Source organism: Rhodnius prolixus, unplaced genomic scaffold (assembly GCF_049639745.1).
Source record: "Rhodnius prolixus isolate KJV_2025 unplaced genomic scaffold, Rpr scaffold_3, whole genome shotgun sequence".
Taxonomy (NCBI): domain Eukaryota; kingdom Metazoa; phylum Arthropoda; class Insecta; order Hemiptera; family Reduviidae; genus Rhodnius; species Rhodnius prolixus.
In genome coordinates, this window is record NW_027411603.1 from 6,724,416 (window position 1) to 6,747,836 (window position 23,421).

Sequence of the window (23,421 nt, forward strand, 5' to 3'; positions counted from 1 at the left end):
CTTGAAACAGAAGATAGTCTAAATTTGTAAATTAGTAAGACATTTATCTTATGGATGAGTAGAGGTCTTAAGGCCCTCTGATAAGGACTGAATTTATTTTTGGGGAACCAATCTCTATCTTCAGCAAGTTGTAGATGATGGATTATGGATTGTAATCGGTGAACTGTTTCACTGCTAAAGTGCCCTATTTATTCAACGAAGAACATTTGAGGTAAGAGTAAATACAACCCTCCAGTATTCAAAAAACTCACAATTCCAGATCTAGAGTTTTTTCAAGTATCGATACCCTTGCCAATTCTATTCATTATTTTCACTCACGGAATACCCATATTTAAAGCTCCAGACTTCACAATAAAACATTAGACGTGAGTCCAATGTGTAGAGTGTACGCTTTAGGTGATTGAGAGGAGGATTTGAATACGACAGTGGTGAACCCAAGCTTGCGTTATCGTTAAAGAAGACAGAAATATAATTTGAACTTAGCGCTATTAGTTTTCTTTCTTTTGTTACGTTTGACATACGAATAAAAACTGAAACTATAGTATTTTTTCTAAGACTTATTAAGCATAGTAGCATAGGGAAAAATTAACTGTAGTAATAGCAGAAGTAAATGGAAAGGTAGAACATCGCAGCTGATTGAGAAGATGATGAAAAAAGACGATAAAGGTTCCTGCATTTAGCGTAATGTTACCTAAATAAAAGTATGAACTATGGTGTTCGTCGTATTTTTATTTTATTTATTTTTTAAGTTTCATCCAAATTTGAAATTATTAGCATCAGGATCCTTTTGAAATGCACTTCTGGCCTCCAAACAGAGTTCTCTCATTACATTCTCTCCGAACTGTCAGCTGTAAGATGATTTTGAAAGTTGCGATTATGGTTTTATTTATTTGAAACCATAAACTAGGGCATTCAATTCATTAGATTTTATAAATTTAAATTTAAAAAAGCTAGTAAAGTTTGTTTTGCTGCCATTGGGGCGCTTGTGTACTATGGGTAATGGTAACCTCTTTAACGTAACCTTATTTTTACCTCTAAGCTGATATTTAACAGAAGGGAAAGAGGAACATTTTCGCTGTGCCTACTGTTTTTATATAGTAGTTCACAATATTACTAATTTGAACTATCAAAAAAGATTTGAAAAAAAAAGATATTAAAGTTACTGATTTCTGTAGGTAACTAATAACCGACGTTATTATAAGAAAAGTGTAAACTCTAAAATTTGTACTAGTACTGGTATTTTCTGTCAATGAGGGCATTCACCTGTTCACGGCTAATTTGTATTTCACTATGGTGGATTATATTTTGTATTAGGTAAATATGATAAAATATTTAAATAAGTAAACAATATTTTAACTTTAATGAATTGGCATATATACTAATTTTATATTTCATTAAAAATACTTCGATTTGAGATGACAGGTAGCATTGTGACCATATTTAAAATTAAATTCAAATTATAGAAGCAAGAAAAAATACAAACTTAAATTTAAGGACTAATTAGATAATAGTCAGTACTTCTTAAGTACTTCATAATCTTATATACAAATGCAAGAAGACAAACTTTGACAGAATCTTTAAAAGTTAATGAAATCGAATAATAAACAATTTCTTTTTTGTGTTTAGATCGGCGTCGGCCGAACTTGATTTTATCTATTTGGAACATTTCATTAATATTTAGGAAGTAATTTTTGTCGAAAATGACATTGATAAAAAGCTATCATCTCAAGAGTGTATACTCACATATCTAGAAATATTGATCTCGTCATTGATGATTATATTTTAAAAGTATTTTACTAGATCAAAGAGTAACTATTATTTATTATATAATGCAGTTTTCATATTATTAAATTAAATACGTTTAAATTTATGAATTTCATTTAAGCAATGTTATTTGCGATACCAGCGAATTTCACCAATTTCAACCAAGAGAAACCATATCACTCGATGGTCTGTGGAAATTCAAGATTTCTCCTCACGATGATCAAGAGGCAGGCTTCCGAGAAGCTTGGTTTAGCTCCAATTTCGAGGTATTCATTATACGTTCTTAAATTGATTACATTTCTTCTGCTCTTTCTTCATCGTTTCTTCCAGTCTCTAATAACTGCATGTTTATGAATTATTTTACTTCTGTTCTAAACTTTCGTATTGATACTTGAACCTTTACGAATTTTCTCTTCTTAGTGGTATTCAACCAAGAAAACCTTTATCAAAACTGAATGCTACTGCATAACACTACTTAAAACAATTTAAGATTAAAATAAACGGTCATTATGCTTCGTTTTTTCTCAGTAAGTTACGCTTACGTTTTCGGGCCGGGCTTAATGTGTAACTAAGGAGGGGAAGTAAATTATAGCTTAGGGTGTCGAGTCGCTTTTCTTAAGAAATTTATTCTATGTGTCCGGAGTTGCTTAATACTACTGCTATATAACAGGCTCCAACTGTAGAATAACATCATTTTGAAGACTTCTTTCTAGTGTGGAGGAGATAGTTTATTATAGTTGTCTTCAAGTTGCTTGAGAGTAGAGGCAAAAAGTCTTTCAGACTTTTTTCGGAATTTACTTTGTCTTATAAAAAGGTAAGAAAGTAAATTTGTTGTGTAGAGTTACATCAAGGCTTTGAACTAGATGAAGGGTTCAAAGTATTGTGGATCTCATTTATACGAAGTTTATTAACATTTTTACTAAAAATTTTATTTCTTCCACCAGTATAAAATATTCTAAAACTTTTCACCCATCGGGAAAACGTAATTAAAGTCCTATTATGAATTGTATCAATCCTTGCTTTTTTGCTAAATTTCAGCATTCCACTTTCTAATTATATAGAATAACTGTTTTTTCCTTTTTCAGGATTACATAGACATGCCAGTTCCTTCAAGTTTCAATGATATTACTGTTAATAGAACCATCAGAGATTATATAGGATGGGTTTGGTACCAACGTACTTTCAGATTACCAGCTAGCATGCAGAATGGTAACTTGCTAAGATTACGCTTTACAAGTATCCATTATTATTGCAAAGTGGTAAGTTAAGGTCTGCCATTAGCGCATAAAATCTTTCATAATAAACATCTTTCTTTTCTCTTTTTGTGTTATAGTGGGTAGACGGATATTACTCTGGGGAACATGAAGGTGGACATGTACCCTTCGAACTTAATTGGCCTTCTGAAGCTATGACAAATAAAGAAAAGACACAGGCTTATCCGACGTTCTTCATAACTGTCGCCGTCAATAATACCCTTAATAATTGGTCTATACCTCAAGGAAAACTTGTCTATCCAAATAATACGAATAGGTAAATTAGTATTTACAGTATATTTAGATGTTCTAAGCAATAATTTATGTTCCAATTGGATGAATCAATCAATCGCCATGAAAGATGATATTTTTCATTAATTTTGGCCGAAATTTATGCCATTGCCAACAATCTGACGATTCTAATGAAAATATAATTTGACCTTATCTCATGGTTTTATTAATGCTTAATATTGTAAATATGAAGAAGTATTTAAGTTTCCTTCAGCCACTGTACCCAGAGTAAAAGAACTTTCCTTTTTATTTTCATCCAAATGTGTTATATAAAGATATACATATATCTTTGTATACTTTGGAGATGATGTTTCACTATAATTATATATCTACATTATATCTTATTATGCATAAAACAACTATATCTCGATGTAAATACTGCCTTATATCTCTAACTACAATTCTCGAGGTTCTAAGTTATATATTACTACCGAACTAACATTATTCAGAATGTAAAACAACCCATTACACTGAAATAAAACTTCTAAAGTAATTTTCTTATAAAAATTATTTATTTATAAGTAATTAATATACTTGCAATATTATTCTGCGCCTGAAAGGTACATATACAATTACTAGCTGAATTATTTTCCTATTTTTTGCAGATATCCTCCAGGCTATTTTAGCTACAGCCATGACTTTGACTATTTCGATTATGCTGGCATCAACGGGCATGTTCTTGTGTATTCGTACAAAGAATTGATTACAAGTGTAGAAATTTTTACTTCATACCACTACAACGGAACAGGTATGAATGGATTTTCATTTTCCAAGACTAGATTTTCACTCTGGAATTCAATTATTATTTTAAACGTTTTTTGAAAAATCTAGAAGTAGATTTTTTGTTTAGGTGTAAGGTTTAAGATCTGTTGAGGATTTGAGACCCTTGAGAAACCTTAAAGGTCTTTTTGAGATCCTTCTTTTCATTATAATATATATGTATATATTTTATTATAGATATATTTGTATAAATATAATTAAGATATTAGATTTGGACCCACAGATGGATATATAGATTTAAATTGCATGGACAGTCCCACCGTTTATAAATATTTAAAAAAACACAGATGTAAACAGTCATGTGACATTCTCTTACTCCAATTTTTAAGATAGTAACTTACACTGTTTCTTTAAACAATGGATTTAAAAAAAAAAGAAGGTTTTATTCACTTCTGTTCATCTGTTCTCTTCTTGCCATCTTTGATTACTATGAAGATTTGTCACTTTAAATAAGTGAATAGTGGTGCAAGTTTTAGTAGTAGCTAAAGTGAGCCACCACAACAAAAAAGTGTGGAAACCTTGTTTTAAAAGAAAGCAAACCAACATCTCTTCGCAGAGGTGCTCATATTGCGCTTTTTCTTTTTGAAAAATGTTTCATACTGATGGATTTTCCGAGGATGGATGTAAACGAAATGTAAAAATTTCAATTCCTGACAGTTTTTCTTTTTCTGAAATGTTTTTCACTTTTACTCACGTACACACTCTGAGAAAGGGAAACCATTTTCTAAAAGTCACTTTTTCTGACTCAGGAGACCTCAAAACGTAGTTTCGAGAATTTTCCCCGATCGCATACTTCCTGGTACTGATACAGTAAAAAAAGAGGGGTACAATTATTAGAGCTTCATTAATCGAAGAATATTAGCCGATAGCATTTATTTTAATAACAGTTTTCTTTATATATTCATGTATTTATTTATTTTAGTATTCTGCATAGATAAGTTTTACTTATTGCGCAATAACCATTTTTACTTTTAGTAAAAATTTTGCTTATAGGATATGTACAGTATAATGTAACACATACAAGTGATAAAGGCATCTGTCAAGTGACGTTAAAAGACGATTTGGACAATGTAGTGGCACAATTTGAAGAATGTGTGGAAGTGATCTTTGTACCAAAAGCCCAACCATGGTGGCCGGCCCACTGCGGTCAATCTCCAGTTGGTTATCTTTATTCTTTACAGGTATCGATTCCGTTTAGATATTTAAAATTAAGTCTTTACTGTGCTGTTTTAAAAGGGAATGGTCCTAAACTTTTTTTTCTGTAATGTTGCCATTCCTGCGGTCATTCTAATGTAACAGGAATGTTGGAGTACGAAAATTGTAAGACGATTGGAAGAATGATACGTTTAGTGGAAATTATATCAGTCAACCAAAAAATCGATATTTTATTAGTAGTATTGAGTATCTTTGAGACAGCAGTATAACAGGTGATCAAATATTTAAGAAGCTTTTCGGAAAACTAATAAGTTGGTGTTAAACTTCAGCTACCAATGCGCGGTGAAACCGGAATTGTGGTTGGCCAAAATTAAACCAATACAAGATCAGCTGATAATGGATATCACACTCGTAGCAAATCATTGAGAGTTGCTCAAAAGCTCTCAGAAAACTCCAGAGGCAATGCCTAGTTGTGGCCTTATTCCTGAAAATAATAATAATAATAATAAAATAAGAATAGCCGAATACCAAAGAGTTACGTGATACGTTGGTTCGCTCTGGTTTATAACAACGATTGTACACAGAGTAACCTGTTCCGCTTTGGAATTGCACACTCTACTCTAACGTACTTTTTGTAGCCGGCAGAATATGAACGTTTCGCATTTGGTACTTGACGGCAACCAGATTCTGACACCAGTTCTATCTTGGTGGTTACCCTTCTTTTTAAGCTATCTGTTACTTGCGTAGGAAAGCAATAATTTAGAGAAAATCGAATAGGTCCTCAAACAAAAATACTACAATTGATTTGATAAAGCTTTAAAAAGGGAAGAATATAACCACGATGTTCTATCACAACCAGATCTTCAAAAACTCACAATAAAACGTTTTGGTTGTATGGAAGTTGGGCTTTATTATAATTCTCCGATGGTAATCTGAAATAAATTCATTTTAAAAATATTTAATAGAACGTTAAGCAATAAAATATTCCACTGAAAGGCTCCACCAAAATTATTAAACCCCCCTTAAAAGTAATATTGATCTTTTTCTTTTTTTTTTATTTGTAGATACTTTTATTAGAAGATACTGAAAATCCCAATATAGTTGATATGTATGAAATGAAGATCGGTATACGAACTATAAAATGGAACAAAATGTCCTTGTTCATTAACAATGTAAGAGTTTATTTACGAGGCTTTGGTATGCATCAAGATGCTGAGGTATATCTAATGATTCTCACCAGCTTGATTTTTCTCTATCTTATCTTCTTCTTCCTCTACTAATTTAAGATGAAATGTTTTAGATGAGAGGCAGAGGTTTTGATCTAGTCCAGACAACCAAAGATATGAATTTATTAGAATGGATAGGCGCAAATGCTGTAAGAACTTCACATTATCCTTATCCTAAAGAATTTGTGGAATTTGCTGATCGAAGAGGAATTATGATTATTATGGAGAGTCCAGCTTGCAGTTTGAGGTAAAAAAAAAAAAAAAATTAATTCACTTCTTATAAATGTAGAAATTCTCACAAAAGCTTTAGTACGTAACTTATCTTCACAAAGTATACAAGATACGATTCACCAAATTTAAGCAGTTATTTTTTGCCTGATCCTTCTTATTCATTCTCATTATTAGGAGTTTATATTTACCAGGGTATTTTATTTTATTTCTTCTTTCCTTTGAATTAATTTGTTTATTCCATTTTCTTGGATTATACTTACGCAGAATTTCAGTAGCCTTATGGTTCTTATTAAAACTCCAACAGACGAATTGCAGGAAAAACCGTAATGTTGAGTTGAGAACATTGACAATTTTTGCCTCTTTCCTGGACATTGCCATTCGTGCCCTTATAGCCCAAATGTAGTTTTTCTTTCTGTGAATTCCATCACCTGGACTAATTGATTCTCAAATCCCCAGAGTCCCGGTTAACATATCCGAACATAATGCTTTTCGACAATTACAGTGCGATGCAGACGGCTGGCAATTAATTATGGGAGCGATTATCATTCATAAAAACGAAAGCATTCCACCTTTAGTCTTCCCTTAGGCTACACTTTTTTGTTAATAAAACTATTATTTTTCTATTTAAATCAAAATTTCGGGTGCGAAATGTATTTCTTATAATTACTTTAACTTCACAAGTGGCAACGAATGTTGTCCGAATGTTATAAAATATATAAATAAAATTATAGACCTTGGTGTATATAATGTAAATGAGAAACTTTGTTTTCTTTTTGTTTTAATTCTATTATTATTTAACCATTAATACTATTTATCTATTGTTATTATTTTTTCATTTTAATGTATTAAAGATACAAGTATACATTTTTATGATAAAGAAGGAGGATAAAGCAATAATTAATAACAGCAAAGAACATCACAAAATGGACTTCTGGCATAACTCAAAATCATGACAAATAACATAACAATACTCCACTTAAATATTTCACTGCTTCGAAACAGTTTACTCACAAAACAGTTTACACATACCAAGATCAATTTGTAAAACCATTTTTTTCCGCCTCAGGTACTGTTTATTCTTACCAGTAATTTCTATAGCTTATAAGCTTAAGATTTAATGGCTTACGAATTAACTGAATTAATGTATCAATTACTCCATTACATTTCTTTAATATTGTTTTTAATTTATTTAAGCAATTTCGATGATACTATATTAGCTAGACATAAAGAGGTAATGACAGAGATTTATAAAGAATTTGGAAATCATGCAAGCATCATAATGTGGTCACTTGCAAACGAGCCTATGTCTAATAAAAATGAATCAGACATTTATTTTGAGTAAGTATAAATGTTATTTATTTTGAGTTTATTTTAAAATAGGTAGGTAATTGTATTTATTAATTAATTGATTTAATTTTTAGAATTTTGGTGAGTCATATGAAGGCTATGGATATTTCTCGTCCAGTAACATTTGTTACCAGTCAAATGGTTGAAAATGATAAAGCGGTATGTATTATCTAAATATGGATATGAATATAGATGTTAGAATGGTTGGTAAATGTTAACGCACTTATGTTAAATAAATATATAGAATTTTCTTTCTACGTTTCCAGAGGACTTATTCAAGTATTAGTGAATAATTAGTATCATTAAAGGAGCTTATTTTTTGTTGTCATGAAGTGCTTTTACCTTAAAAGTTTTGACGTTTATTGGTTTATATAAGCAATGGATTCAATTACTTTATTAATTTCAATGAATTGAATGTTTTTATGTTGTATAGGTAAAACATGTGGATATTATTTGTTTAAATCGATACAACGCGTGGTACAGTGATGGAGGGCAATTGGAATTGATACAGTATCAAACTATTGAAGAAATAAAACGATGGTTTCATCAGTATCAAAGGCCATTGATTTACACTGAATATGGTGCTGGTGCGCTGGCTGGTCTACATGCGGTATTTTTTTTTTGTCTATATTACAATAGTAATACCAAAAAAATATTTAAATTAATTTGTAAATCGATTAAAACAAAATATGTATTTATATCTTTACAGCTGCCTTCAACAATGTGGAGTGAAAACTATCAAGTAGACATAGTACATGAACATTTTAATGCTTTTGATGCTGTTAAAAAACTGGGATTCTTCATAGGGGAAATGATGTGGAATTTCGCTGATTTTCATACGCCTCAAGGTATTTTTCTTGTGTAAATGTATTTTTGAGCAATCTACCATTCTATCGAGTTGTAACGCACTGCGACCTAAATAAATCTATTATGCGCCTATGAGGCACTCAACCTACAGCTCAGGTTATGAAACCACTCAGCTGGGGTTCTCCAGAACAAATTTTTAGAAAAACAAGGAACCGGTAGGCAAAATAACTGCCGGCTTTCCTTTAACTGTTCTCCATTCCTCACTCCTTCCCTTTTTTTTCTTTCTCTTCAGATATTTTGAAGAAGACTCCAAAGATTAAATTAGGATGAATCTGGGAAGGCTAGTTCCTCTCCAATACCTGTTTACTATACAGGCTGTCCAAGTTTATCCTAGAAAAAGCGGAATACCACTTGGGGCTAACCACTCCTTGCTGTGAAAATATTATTTTCCCTCAACACCTCCAGGAAGGTATGCCTCTTCCAACATTCTCAGAAAAGTATTGATCCTAGCAGCAGTCTGTATCTATCGTCTTGCGTTCCTAGTACATAATTATGTACCTCTTAAATTCAGGTACAGAGACCTTGTTTCTGGATAACTACCATATATCGCTACGTCTCTGTAACAAATCTCATGTGAGCATTTGAAGATTTTTTTATTGGGCATTGACATCTCAAAACTTAGCGCCTATTATTATTATTGTTATTTAGGATATATTAGGCCAGGTGGTTGTATGAAAGGCGCGTTTACAAGAAACCGACAGCCAAAAAGTGTTGCGTACGCTTTAAAAAGAAGGTACGGTATTTTAGATTTCCCAAATATAAAGCATTTTCACATATACTCTTATTGTACCAATAACTTTGCAAAAATATTTTAAATTTCAGATTTGAAAGACTCTCAAAAAAATTCAATTCAAGATACGAATGGCCGGAAATAATGAATTTTTATGATAACGAAAATACCAATTGAACAGGAAAAAATTGTACACTTTTTTTTTTTTTTTACTTCTTTATATATAAAAAGGAAGTATTTATTTAAACTTAACTTAATTATTAGTTCAAGAAAATAATAATTTTAATAAATTACTCGTTTTGTTAAAAACATAAAGCACATTTTTTGTTCATTTATGTGTTCATTTTAGAAGGGATTAAAACGGAAAATTCGGAATTTTCTAATTTTCCAAACTCAAAACTAAAACTGTTTTCATTTTATTAAAAAAAAAGATCCAGGCACAAAATTTAAAAATTAGGGGTTTCTCCATTTGAGAGATTTGCTAGCTTTAGCATTGTAGTTAAGAGTTTTTATTTATTTATAATTTTTAAATTTTATTATGGGAAAGTTTAAGGGTTTTTATATTCCAAGAAGAGTATGGATTTTTATTAACAAATATTTTCTTAGTTTTATCACTTACAAAAGTTTTTTCAAATTTTCTTTGCAAGTCACCAAACTCAAATAGCTGCACGTATTTTCTTAAATTACAATCATCTGCAGAATGTAAACTAATTACATTTTTAGAATATTTTAAAAAATTGTTATCAATTCCAACAAGAGATACCATTCAACAGACCAAATTTTAAGGAATATAAATGTTAATAAAATATATAAATGTGAATAAAATTTCAAAGTGGGGGGCCCTAATTTTTATATCTTCAAAAAGAAAGGTATCCTTTGCGATTTTAACCTTTGTTTATTTTTTCTTTATTTTTAAAAGAAATTTTGGAAATCGGATTCTTTTACTCGTTTTTAGTTATTCAAATATATAAGAATTCTATTTTGAGTAACAGTGATATCGATTGTGGTGCCGACAACTTTTTAAGATAAACAAAATATCAATCAGTGAGATACAGTTGGTGTCTGTATAATTGAGTAAATTTTAACACGCAATTTATAAACTTTATTTGTTTCTGTTAATCTTATTCTTTTCTATGTCATAATCAAGTAGTGTTTAAAGTGTGCTAAACAATTAACAAACGTGCAATAACAGATAAATGATCTTATGCCGGCAAGTAAAATTTCACTTCAATTTTGATGACCCCAATTTGTTTTCAGTAAGTGTAGTAAATTTTGTTTTATTTTTTAATTTGCCATATTAACCTAAATGGCATTTAATTCAGCAGTTGAACCAAGAGAATTAGATATCTCAAAAGCTGAGTTAAAAGAAATAGGTGAAGCTCTTAAGAAAGAAGGTTTTCGTAATCTTTTGAATGAATATTTTCAAGAGATTACTGACCCAAAAAATAAGGCCCTTTATGAGAAAGAATTGACCGAATTTGAGAGAGAGCGAGGCGTAGATGTTACTTTTATCCATCCTGCACCTGGTTACGTGATCAAAAGTAGTGTAGATGGTAAAAGAAAAGCTTTTATAAACATTTGTAGCAATGAAAAAGTTGATAAACCTTCTTCGACAATTACTACTGAAAATGGTACACCCGGACTCTCCTGGTCAATACCATATTTGCAAGGACATCCTCGAGACGATCTAGATAAACAAAATCAGTACTGCAAAGTTTTTGATGTGGTATTTCATCCGGATACGTTACATCTAGCTAAAAAGAATGCTCGAATAAGGAATTTAGTGAATGATATAGCTTTGTCCGCTGTTGAAGATTCATTCAAGGTAAAATTAGATAGAAAAAATCATACATTTCCAAAAATGCAATACAAGGGAAGTGAAGTTGCCACCGTTATTCGTAAAATGAGGAAAGATGCAGCACCAAGGGAAGAGGAGAGTGAAATATTTGCTCAGTGTCCGTACCCATATCCTCCTCCAAAAAATGAATACAATCCTAAAGTGACGACTCCAAGAATCAATAAACAAGAAGGTGATACTAATCTTTATACTACGCCAAGATATATTATAAAACACAGAAGACGTCTCGAAATGCAAGAATATACTTACGCTCCGGACTCCAAATTCCATGGAGCTATCCCTTCAGATTTGGTTGTCGAAATTGACTTGCCACTGGCAAGTTCTGCCGCAGATTTTAATCTAGATATTGTGGATAAATCTTTGTGTTTGATTAGCGAAAAACCTGCAAAGTACAAATTAAATGTGACCTTACCTTACGATGTCGATGATGAAAGTGGAAGTGCTAAATTTGATAAAGCTAAGAAAAAGTTGATTGTTGTTTTGCCTGTTAAAAGAGGTAAATATAATCCACCTGATTTTTTTAGAGAAGATAGTGGAATAGAAAGTGATGCAAACCAAAATAATTGTTCATCTAGTGAAGAAGATGTACGGAAAAATGTTGAATTGCTTCAAGTGATTGATGACAAAGTTTGTGAGGAAAAGCAAAATGAAAATTCAAGTGGAGTATTAAGGACTAGCGAAGAAGTGAAATCACAGTTTCTTAATCCTGATTTTCATTATTCCTTTCCACCCAATGAAGTAATTATTAAGGAAAGTTTATTATCTTTTAAAATGATTGTGGAAAATATTGATCCTCAAAGTGTTGCCCATCAATTTGTTGCTTTTAACGAAGGTGTTCATGTTAAATTTTGCTCACTTGGAGCTGGATTTTTTCCTCTGTACTATGCATTCTGTATAAGAATTCCAGGTATCAAGATTCATACGTCAACCCTTAATATTGATGTTTGGGATAGCTGTTTAAATGCTACAATAAATATTCAAACACTTTCCAGTAACAAAGTTAATTCATATTTTATTGGAACATCTTTGGACTCATTGAAAGAAAAAGAAATTGATTCTTCTTTTGAAGCTGTTTCTTCAGATTCGAAAGAGGTATACAACTTTTTCTTTTGATTTTATTTTACAATAGATTATTTAACTATTACCATTTAAATTTTTACAAATATTAATAAGAAATAATATGTGATTTGACCTAAGATGTTGTTTAAAAAATTTTTCAGGATATATTGAAGAATTTGGAAAATCAGACATTGCTTGTAGAGGGAAAGTCTCACGAAAATGAAATTTATGCAAATTCCAATGATAATAAACCCATCGAAAGTGTAAAGGTAAGTACTTTCTGACATTCCTATTCATTTTGTGGCCATTCTTCCAACCTATGTAATATATGTAACCGTATCAAGGACCTCCAGAAGCTGAGCGCACACCCTTAACTTGTTTGCGTCTACAAATTTTTCTTTACTCGTTTTCCAAAGATTTTGCCCTTTCATTTTTTTTTTTTAATTTTTCATTTTAAAAAGACTGTTAAATTATCTATTTTAAAAATATATGTAAGTATTTTCTGTATGGAAAATCAGACTATTAACCCTTAATATTAAAGAATTTTCTTTAATTGTGCTCAATAGTAATTTCTAAATTGATTTTTTTATATTCTGGCCTGTTAATGACATAGAATCCCAATTGGAACATATCCAGTATGATGTGAAATTACCTGGCAAGATTAATTGCAGTTTAAATTAATTTTATTTTAATTTATTTGTTTATATTTTTACTTATCTTTGGCGATCAGGTTTTAAGTATCAAAAGGCATGAACGATTTAAAAATAAAATTGAAATAATGAACAATTACTTAATTTTTTATATATTCTTATTTTAATAGAAGGGAAATGATAACATTAACGATGAAAATCAGGAAAGTAGGGAAGAAAATTCTACCTTGGTCAACAGTCGTCCTGTTGCGGATAAAACCAAGTTTAAAAATAGAACATTGTCAGAATCAAATGAACTTCCAGAAGTTTTTGTAAGTTTTTAGCTCTTATTTCGTAACAGTTGCCAATCTTATTATTCTTTATTTTACATAATCTATAAAATTTGATCTTTATTAATAAGTTTTATATTTGATTTGGTTTTTAGTCGTGTGGTAAGAGGAGTATACTAAAAGGAAGTAGAAGTCTGTCCGAGTCGCACACGGATGATTACAACGCTTGGTCTTCACTGGATTCTGAATCACATGAAGATCTTGCCACGAATAAAAAAACCGTGAGGTTTAGCGATGTTGTGTCGAAAAAAATATTTCGGTAAAATTTTGATTATAATTAATTGATCAAATTAATCATTTTTAATAGAAATACAAATTTTTGTTGTTCATGAACGTAAAATAATTAGTTGTTAGTGATTATGATGATAATGTCTTCTGTGTAGCATTGTTAGCGGGCCTTTTCGAATGTAACCAAATAGTTAAAACTGGAAGATCTTAGAAAATAGGAATTTGATATTTCCCTGTATATCTTCATTTTCATTTAACTCGCTGAAGGCTTCCAGAACCTTCACAAGACACGGCAGATTCTCTTGTATTTCCATCATTGTTCCCACCACAATCGTTGGACTATAGAGATTCCTGGGAAGAGAAAGTATTATAATCGCGTACTGGAGACCTCCACGTTCAGAGTAAAGTGCACTGATATATACCTCTAAACCGTCTTCTGTGTAAATCGGGAGTTGTCGGAAAGGATTTTGCTGTTAAGTGAAAAATCATCTTAGATTTGAAGACTATCTTAGTAAGTAGGATAATAAGATAAAGCCTATCCAAATTTTTTACCATCGGTAAATTAACATCAGTTCGGGAAGTAGCACCTAGGCACTCTGTATTATCATCTCCAGAAAAGAGATCATTACCTAATCATTTAACTAGCACCATTTTCGGCAATTTGTGTGAAGTGTGACTTTTCTGTATGCAGTAGAAATCGTACTTAGATTCTATACTCATCTACTTATTTAACCTTCATTTTAATAATTTCCTCAGAACATTCTGAAGTTGTTATTGTTTTCTACGCACTTAAACAAAAAACGTAGTAACAGTTATTATTTACTGATGTTTGCTTCTAACAACCCAGATGTTGTCAACCAACCTTAACTTAGTGAGTTTTCTTGTTCGGTGGTGTAAATGGGACGTTACAACCTTTGATTTGTTATCTTCTGCAAATTTAGTAAACAAATTTCAGTCGCTGATCGTGTTCATTTTTTTAACTACTCATGTATTCTAACTTTTAAACAGTCGCCTCTCTTCATCAGTCAATTAATCTTAAAATATTCTTCTAATGATTCTAAATGATTATGATGAAAAATCCATCAAATTACTACAATCTGAATCTTGAGCTTTTTGTATTTCTTCTTATCCTTGTTTCTTGATTTGCTAAAATATTCGTGAAATATGAAGAAATGGTTAATTTATTCATATGTATATGTATAAAGAGTGCTTTTTAATGCGTAATTTTTAATAAAGGAACACTTTTTGATATTTCATGCTCAGCCTGGCGAATCCTCTATTTTTTTAATATATTTTTTACTTCTTTTATGAACACAATCTTTTCGATTTTGTATGAAAATGAAATTACAGATTCTTGGTTTAATATCGCAAGTGCTTTTCACCATACAGCCAACTTAAGTGCTACTTCTAGTAATATTTATTGTATCCAATAATAATTGCTTCAGCCCTTTACACCAGAGGCTGCCAACTCGTTATGCTTTATCCAGACTGCTCGTAACTTCAGACAGTATGTAGCCATGAAACATTACCTATCCAGGCGGTCCCACACTCTTAGATTATCTTCGTTGGACTTGAATGGTTAACTAATAAAGCCGACCTGGGATGTCTGAGAAAGTTACATGCTTAGAATTGTTTATCTTTTTCTTATAATATCAGCTGTGCGTATATAATAGAATGATACAGTCTGAAAGCCAGTTTTCCCGGGATTACTGGGATGTACTTCGGAACAGCATCTTATGACAAAGCTCGTTTTTTGGAAAAAGTGATACATAAAGTATCCCCCTCCCTTATACAAATTCTGCCCAGGTGAACATTTATTTCTTCAGGAAATAGTATTCATTGCACTTTCTTTTTTTTTTTTTGAGGTTTTATAATTAATAATGCTTAAGTATTATGTATTAAATGCCAGTAACAATTTTTTTTTTTTCTATTGCAGAGCCAATTCAAGCATATTAGGACAGCGTAAGAAAAATGAAAAAAAGTCTAGAAATAGAAAGAAAGCAGCAAGTGAACGTATGTTATCATCTGCTGGATCTGAAGAAAGTGAAACCGATCGAGATGAATTTGATTCATTGTCTGAACTATCGGATTTATCATCTGATGATAGTAGTGGTAGTAATACTGCATCATCGGCATCCACTGTTATACCGTCTTCCAAAAAACATCGCCGAAGGGGCGCTAAAAATCAAAGAAAAGCGGCTGCCACGGCTAAGCAAAATCATTTTGTTGTTGATTAATTGCAAATATAGAAATATGTTAATCATTTTTATTGTGCATTCAGCCACAATTAGTTCAATTTAAAGTACGTACTAAAAAAGTAATTATAGATCTCATAAATTTGGAAAAAAAAAAGTTCAAAAACGTAACTACTTATAAAGAAAACTACTTAGGAAAATAATGAGGCATTAAAAAGGCACTTTTTTGTAAAAATTTGTACACTTCAATAAATGAATTAATAGATTGCATTTAGTAATTTAAAATCTTGTAAGTAGAAAACGCATTTTTTTTGTTCCTTATTATCACTTAATTTTTTTCAAACTTTTTTATTTTGTGTTCTCAACTGAAATTTCCACTTTTATATTTGAAAAAAGTCACTATTTTTTTTTTTTTTTTTAAATTCCCGTTTAAATGTATTTTTCACGGACGTGTCCAATTTTAGAAATTAAATTTTCATCTTGCTCGTTTTAAAAATGCCCGTTTTAAATAAATAAATTTATTGATTTTATGGTAGCTCGAAAATTATTGTCCGAAGATTGTGGGCAAATTAAGAAAACCAGTACTACGAATGAATTTTTATTATTTTATTTATTTATTTTGTTATGATCTTCGTAAAAACCAATCTTATGTTCTTTTTAAATTTGCCATCTCTTAGTTAATATCATTTGTATTAGAAATATTAATTATTTGTTGTAAGTTGCAGAGTGGTACTACATTGGCTTCCAAAAGAATCAATTTAGCCCAATTATACGGTTTGTCATCATCTTTATATTTTATGATTTATAATTGAATTAAGTTTAGTAAAGAACGTTTACCAACAGTTGAATTCACAAAAGATCTCTCAGCGACAAAAAAAAAAAAGTGTAAATAACAAACAGTCCATTAAAATTATTAAGGGTCAATCGTCAAAAACTGCAGGAGAAAGCGTAATAATATAGAATAAAACAAAGGATAACTTATTCTCATCAACCAGACCTTTAATGGTAAATATTTTTTTTTTTTTTTTCAATCATTTATTTGGTTACAATCAACGCATTTTGCGTTATAAGCAACAATGATAACAAAAAATACAGAATAACAGAGCGGAGAAGTTACCCAGTGGTAACACTCCAATAACATTTTACTTTCTACTGACTCTCTTCATCAGAGAGGAGATCGCGAGGCCACTGTCTTTTAAGACGTCTGGAAATGTTCTTGAAGATAGATGTTGTACCAGTGGATTGTGATGTGTTTGAATGTTAAGATGGAAATTTCTGTAACGTGTTTTTGCAACTTGTGTGACGAAAGGAATGGTAAAATTAATCCCATTTTTCACCTCGTAACCCAGTATTCTAATCTCTCTTTGCAGCACTAAAGAGATTTAATAAGTAAATGTGGATATTTAAAAAGAGTGACAATAACAATGTTATTTTTTTAGAATCGGTGACAATTTGGCTGTGTTAGTAGCCGCTAACAGCAAATTCTGATCTATGTGAAATCTATATAGAACCAAAAAATTTAATGGTTATCTTCTCATACTAATAAAATTTACTACTTTTCCTTCTTTTGATATTACTCTCCAAAGCTCCTTTAAATTCATTACCTTAAACATGGGTATAAGGTGCATTCTATAGGAGAATATAAGCATTCTAAGCAATGATTGTTTAGAGGTTTAGTGAATCGCAATCGTGGCAAAGTTCCTAAATAGAGTTTTTCAGGTCTTCTCAGTTTTTGTAAAAGAGGTTCGTAGGAAACGTTTTCTGTTTTGAGTGCATTCGTAAACATTCAAGCTTAAAAAGAAAAAAAATTACAAGCTTAAACTTTATATTTCTTTGGTTTACTTCCATAGGGTCCAGCAGAAACCTAACGATGAAGATTCCTCCAACGGAAAAGCCATTTTAATGTATTTTTTCCCCTTTTATCTTGAGATGGTATCAATGGACGCGCCAACAATTTTTGGTATTAAGGTATATTCGTTTAACCCTGTTTTGATGATAATCGTCTCTCGCGGCTAGTTGATTTCGCAAATCTGAAGTAGTCTATATTTGCGTAGGGGGCCAGTTCACTCTTTCTTGCTAAATTAATAATAGATACTTTGTTTATTTCTCATATATATTTTTTCTTATTACTTTTTATTGAAATGGACGACTCCGTCGTGTGCGGTGCACGCTCTCCGTCCTTTACCAAAAGTGTTAACACTAATTTAGATCCAATTCCAAAGATTATAGTTTTTCAACGATTTCAAGTTGATTATACTTAGTTAATATTAGCTTTTACAGGATGTAAGTAAAAATAAGGATAGGTATTTTTACTGGCAAAGGATTAAAAAAAAGCCAAGCAAGCTTTAGTGTCAAAATACACCGCCAGGTAAGATCAAGTAGAAAATGTTTAAAAATTGTATGTTTAGTCTGAAATATGGCCGCTAGGTAGTAGATACATATCAACATTGTTAAGGTAATTGTTAAAAAACAAAACCTTACATAAATACAAGCAAGAAACACTGGCTTCAATTCAGAATTAACTTAGTATCTTAAATATAGTATATGATTTAATTCAAAAGGAAAAAAAATGTAGTTAAGTGGATCAAAACGTTTCATATAAATTACGAGTTTAAATAAGTTGGATTAGATGCTCAAATCTATGATCGGAATTGACTTCAATATACTGAGTGTTAGATGAAGTTTTTAAATGGAAGTTAAACTCTACGGCTGTTGATACATGAACCTCATAAAGGATGAACGCCCGAAAACGGGCATAACTGATGAAGACTTGCGTGGCCAACCACATTTTCATAGAGTAAGTCTTTTAGGTATCTTAGATACTAATTTTTGTTTCCATTTTTTCTTTATAACTGCTTTGTTATACTTTAATCTTAGTAAATACAGATGTGCATTCGGATTTTTGTAAAAGTAAGCTGCCAGCTAGTACAAATAGCGATCTAGTTCAATTTTTGAAATCGCGTGTCCACTGAAAAATAAATTTTCAAGTTTTCTGAGTGAAAAAAAGGAAGTTTTCGTGGTCTGTTAGAGTGCAAGTGAGTGAGTCAAGAAAATCTATTCAAAACCAAAAAGAAGAAGAAAAATCTTTTGCATATCTGAAGGAGATGGTTGTTAGGCTATCCTCTAACGTGCTATTTCAGTTTAAAATGGATGGTTGTAACTGTTGCTTATGTACCATTTACGACGATTCAGTAAGTTAGTAAATACCAAGTAAGAACGAAATAGCAAGACAAAATGTGCGAATTCCATATTAATAATGTAATAATATATTACAATTATATATTGCTGAAATTCCGTTTTTGAGCAAAATTGCATGATCGGAAGTGTCAGTCTCTTAAACGAAAGCTTTTTAGCTTTCTTTTGTTACGCAGGTAGAACTATCGCATCTTTTTGAAACTTCATGAAATTTGATTTTAAGGTTAGATACTTGCTTCCCTTATAATCCCTTTCATTATATTGAAGTCAAAAGTTACAAATATTAATTAACTTTAAGAAAAATGTTTAACCTTATGAATTCATCAAGAAAGAGATGGGAAAGAGTAAAGTTTATTTCTCTGAATGAAATCGCTACAGATCTATTTATGCTAAAAAATCCTCTTCTATCTGCATTAACGTGTAATGTAACGAAAACTTCGTTAGAATTTTATGTTCTTTAAAAATTTTTAATAGAATTATCTAACAATTATAACAAGAAAAAATAGTTTAAGCCTTTTCTCGTCACAATTGTTTTAAACAGTGCTTATATTTTATGAAATGAAAAGAATATGAATCTATTCTTTGAATGAGGCATCTACATCATACGATTAATTAAACACTTTTATTAATAAAATCAATATTAGTTAACAAAAGCAATTCATAAAAACTCAGGACTCTTCTATTTCAGTTTAGCCGTTCAAAAGAAAAAGATAAATCATTGTTCTACTAAAGAGATCTAGTTGTTTGTTATGGGTATTCTATGTGGGTTTGGCATGTTGAGTCATATTGGGGTCAGTTAGCCTGCAGTAATCTATAACCGGAGATCCTGGCCTAGTGAAAGTTGTTTGGGAAGTATTGTATGTTAAGTTCCTGGAAGATATGCATACTGTGTCTCATTTTTGTTAATAATAAATTTTATTTATTTATTTTTGTTACTTTTTTTTTTGTTGCCAATAACATGTGCTACTGACATGAAGGCACAGTGGGCGAATATAGCGAGATTTGTTAGTAGAAATGGAAATTGTCTACACCAAACTGGCTAATCATTAATCTACGATGGTGATTTAAAAAACAAAAACAAAAATGGAAAGGTCAGAATTGAAGAAAGCAGTTAGCTACTTTCTCGTACGGTACGACAACCTTAGCAAATCTCTCTAAATGGTGACCTCTGGGTTGGTCCACTGAGAAGTAAGGCACTTAGACGAAAAAAACTATTAAAAAAACCCAGGATAAATTGGTTGTAAGGAAAACTATAGAAGAGAGTCAATAATTTTTCTTAGCATTTCTGAACTACGTAAAAATTGCGTAAGGTTATGTTTGCCCGAAAATCGAAAAACCAATTGATTGAACGCATGCTTCGTTCTAAAATTAAGCTTTGAAAAAATGACCCTCAAAGGAAATATTCTGCGATTAAACAAAAAAATTGTTTTTACTCTAGAATTAGGTATTGTTTACATCGGTCAGCGTTAAATAATGAAACTCGAAAAATCTAGCCCTAGACTTCTCTTCTTTTTTTTTTTTTTTCTTATAAGTTCAAAAATGTTCTTCGATGGTAAGGTTTTGGTCTTCCATAATAACTCTATTCTGCGTAGCAATCTCCATAACCCTTGCACTAAGATAGAAAGACCTTGTTTTGACTCTCAATTTTTATCAGGTGCCCAAATCAGTCGTTCCGCCAAACTTGAATTTCTCTATATATAAAAAAAATAATGGTTTCTGTATAAGGCTGGATAACAAAAAAAAAAAAAAAAAAGCTGGTGTTTCCTGAAAATGTTCAACATCCTGTAAGTATTTCGACACCAGGCGACTATTCCAACTACCATAGTAGTCGTTTTTGAGAAAATCGCAATGAAGTCGCACTTTCTGGGAGTTCCGGTTCTGGAGGCAGCATACCAAAATGTACTAGTGTGTTAGTGAATCTAAAAACAATTTTCTAGAATATTAAGGGCCTCAAATCGTATATTTTTGGTAGAAACTTACATAAGAACTTCTGCATTTATTGTATACTTATTCTTTCAAGTATTGAGGGAAAGAAGTGGCGCATGAAAAGTATAAATCTTTTTTTTGTAAAATTACTTGAAAAATTCGTAAAGTTCGGGTCTTCCCCCCCACCACAAGCCACAGCCTCCTATTGAAAACTAATAAAACTTTGCATCTACTTTCTATAAAGAAATTTATATGTAAAAAAAATTTTTTTCAATAAAGATTCATTCATAAACTTCCATCTTCCATAGTTTTATTAATGATTCTTGTTGTTGTTTCGTGTGTGTTGTTTTTTTTGTGTGTGTGAGAGATTTAAAAGTGGAACCTTGGTTAGAAATTATAGCGGCGGTCAATTTAACGGTTCGAGGGCTCCGTCTACACATAACTGAAGAGTAGTAGTTGTTTGTCAACTTAGGCCCCATCATTACCACATCCTTATGTGTCTATTTATATTTCACATGCTTTTTTTTTTTTTTATTCTTTTTCTACATAAAAACCAGGTTTATAGTATTGACAGTTTTGTACAGCTCTCAAGATCAGTTCCACTCTATTTCAATGCGAAGACAGTTAAAAAAGAGAGGGAAAGAGTATATGAAAGACGAAGAAAAAAGAAGCAGGACAATCCTCCATATTGAATAGAATGATCGCTCTATTTACATATCAAAATTTTCTTAGTAAATATTACATGGTCTTGAGTAGCGTAATGCATATTTATCATAACGGCTTTAATAGCTAACTGCCAAGTATTTTTCATAAACAAAACAATTCTTATTAAAAAATTGTTTCTAATAATACTGAATTTTAATTGACATGTTTAGTAAACTAATTAGCTAGTTATGGCAACATGCCATAAATTATTGGCAGTTAAGTGAACGACTATCTACAATCTGGAAGCGCCACAATCAATTGGCAATTATGTTTTCAGTTAAATCTGCAGTCGCTAAAAATAATTTTTATTTATAAATTGTTTCAAATAAAATTGATTTGTTTATTGCTTTGAAAAAATAAATTTTGTTCGTAAGTTTAATAAGTGTTAGTATAGTATAGAATAAATTAGGGCGGCCTCAAGGCCTACCGCCACTGCGATGAGCTCGTCCTCCAGATCTGTCCGTTTAATCAGACTCTTGATTCTGGAGAGCGACTCCTGGGTAAAGCTCCTCAGGCCTTGGTTTTTCTTCCCCTGAGAAGTAACATCCTTAGCCCAGACAAGCCCCTCACACTAGCACAACACGTGCAGTGTCGTTTCCTCTTCTTCCTGACTGAACCTGTAAAGGCTATCATCTGCCAGACCCATGCGATGCATGTGTTTTCTGAGTCTGCAGTTAATAAGCCTACAATTATCCTTATAGCCCCACGGCCTTGACGGATTAATTCTGCAGTCAGCCTCGGCGAATAGCCCCTAATGAACTCCTTCGCCTGTCTCTGCCCAGTGGTGTTGAGCCACCACTCCTGAGACCTACTGTGCACCCATGAGGTAATGGCCGCAGACTTAACACACTTCGAAACCCCAAAACAGGGCTCCAGACTAAAGAAGTGGCCCGCAGAGCCTTCCCAAGCCAATAAATCTGCCACTTCGTTTCCCTTATTTCCTGAATGACCAGGTACCCAAACCAGAAAGACCTTATTTTGGTCACTAATTTCCTTCAGGGCACCCAGACAGTCCCAAACCAGCCTTGAATTGACCTGGTAGGAAAAAATTAGTAAATAATGTACTTTGACAGACTACTCGCTTCTACAATTGGGAAAAAATAATAATAAAGGGATAATGTAGGCTTGAAGGGAGACTTACCCATTTTTTTTAAAACCCATGCTTTTTAAAAAGCTAAGACGTTTAAGAATCGCTGAGGTAAATTTTTGTATTACAGACAAGATTTTTTTTTTTTTGGTGCTAATAATTATTTCATTTATGCTATTATTGCTTAGATTAATTTGCAATAATTCCTTTTATAGCCAATAATATTGTGAATATGCTCGCTTACTCTTGATTTTTGTTTTTTTTATGGCATATTTCATATTTGTCAATTGATTGAATTGAAGTTCTTGTCATTTTCAATGAAGTTGACTTGGCTGAGTCACTCTGTGCTGCACTACTTTATTTTCAACGGATTTTGCGATATTTTTCTCCTCATTACAGCGACAGTCGATTCTTAGGCTAAACGGAGATTTGGTAGATAAATTCAACACGGTCGATACTCAAAGCATGGAGATTCCTTTTCAGCCTACTTTTAAATTTGGAAAGGATAGTTAGAGATGTATATTTTTTTTTATATAACACCGTTC

General features: G+C 31.5%; 3 protein-coding genes across 4 annotated transcripts in view; all 3 read left to right on the forward strand.

Moving 5' to 3' along the window:
- The first annotated feature begins 1,015 nt into the window (after window positions 1-1,015).
- Window positions 1,016-10,043, forward strand: LOC141453037 (beta-glucuronidase-like). 2 transcript variants are annotated; one of them, XM_074125754.1, is made up of 14 exons: window positions 1,016-1,314; window positions 1,907-2,030; window positions 2,850-3,023; window positions 3,098-3,294; window positions 3,914-4,056; window positions 5,082-5,269; window positions 6,308-6,460; window positions 6,544-6,716; window positions 7,895-8,038; window positions 8,122-8,206; window positions 8,481-8,657; window positions 8,757-8,895; window positions 9,563-9,647; window positions 9,737-10,043. In XM_074125754.1, the coding sequence occupies exons 1-14, from the start codon at window positions 1,250-1,252 to the stop codon at window positions 9,819-9,821; spliced, it is 1,932 nt and encodes a 643-aa protein (XP_073981855.1). In that variant the 5' UTR covers window positions 1,016-1,249; the 3' UTR covers window positions 9,822-10,043. The 2 variants fall into 2 exon arrangements, with proteins under 2 accessions (XP_073981855.1, XP_073981854.1); XM_074125753.1 differs by having other exon boundaries at window positions 1,017-1,314; window positions 1,886-2,030.
- A 396-nt stretch (window positions 10,044-10,439) lies between these two features.
- On the forward strand, window positions 10,440-16,252 carry Nop17l (PIH1 domain-containing protein Nop17-like). Its single transcript, XM_074125752.1, has 5 exons — window positions 10,440-12,594; window positions 12,723-12,830; window positions 13,382-13,522; window positions 13,636-13,799; window positions 15,705-16,252. Exons 1-5 carry the CDS (start codon window positions 10,951-10,953, stop codon window positions 16,003-16,005), a joined length of 2,358 nt encoding a protein of 785 aa, XP_073981853.1. The 5' UTR covers window positions 10,440-10,950; the 3' UTR covers window positions 16,006-16,252.
- A 1,894-nt stretch (window positions 16,253-18,146) lies between these two features.
- The window catches only part of Np (serine protease notopleural), a 58,670-nt gene continuing 53,395 nt past the window's right edge, over window positions 18,147-23,421 (forward strand). Inside the window, exon 1 of the mRNA XM_074124662.1 lies at window positions 18,147-18,760. The gene's annotated coding sequence lies outside the window, so the exon portion shown is untranslated. The remainder of the gene's footprint in view (window positions 18,761-23,421) is intronic.

Coding starts and splice junctions, on each gene's coding strand:
- Nop17l (XM_074125752.1), top strand. CDS start 10,951: ATGGCATTTAATTCAGCAGTTGAACCAAGAGAATTAGATATCTCAAAA. Junction 12,831..13,381: donor AACCCATCGAAAGTGTAAAG/GTAAGTACTTTC, acceptor TTATTTTAATAG/AAGGGAAATGATAACATTAA. Junction 13,523..13,635: donor ATGAACTTCCAGAAGTTTTT/GTAAGTTTTTAG, acceptor TTTGGTTTTTAG/TCGTGTGGTAAGAGGAGTAT.
- LOC141453037 (XM_074125753.1), top strand. CDS start 1,250: ATGAGGGCATTCACCTGTTCACGGCTAATTTGTATTTCACTATGGTGG. Junction 4,057..5,081: donor ATACCACTACAACGGAACAG/GTATGAATGGAT, acceptor TTTTGCTTATAG/GATATGTACAGTATAATGTA. Junction 8,658..8,756: donor CGCTGGCTGGTCTACATGCG/GTATTTTTTTTT, acceptor ATATCTTTACAG/CTGCCTTCAACAATGTGGAG.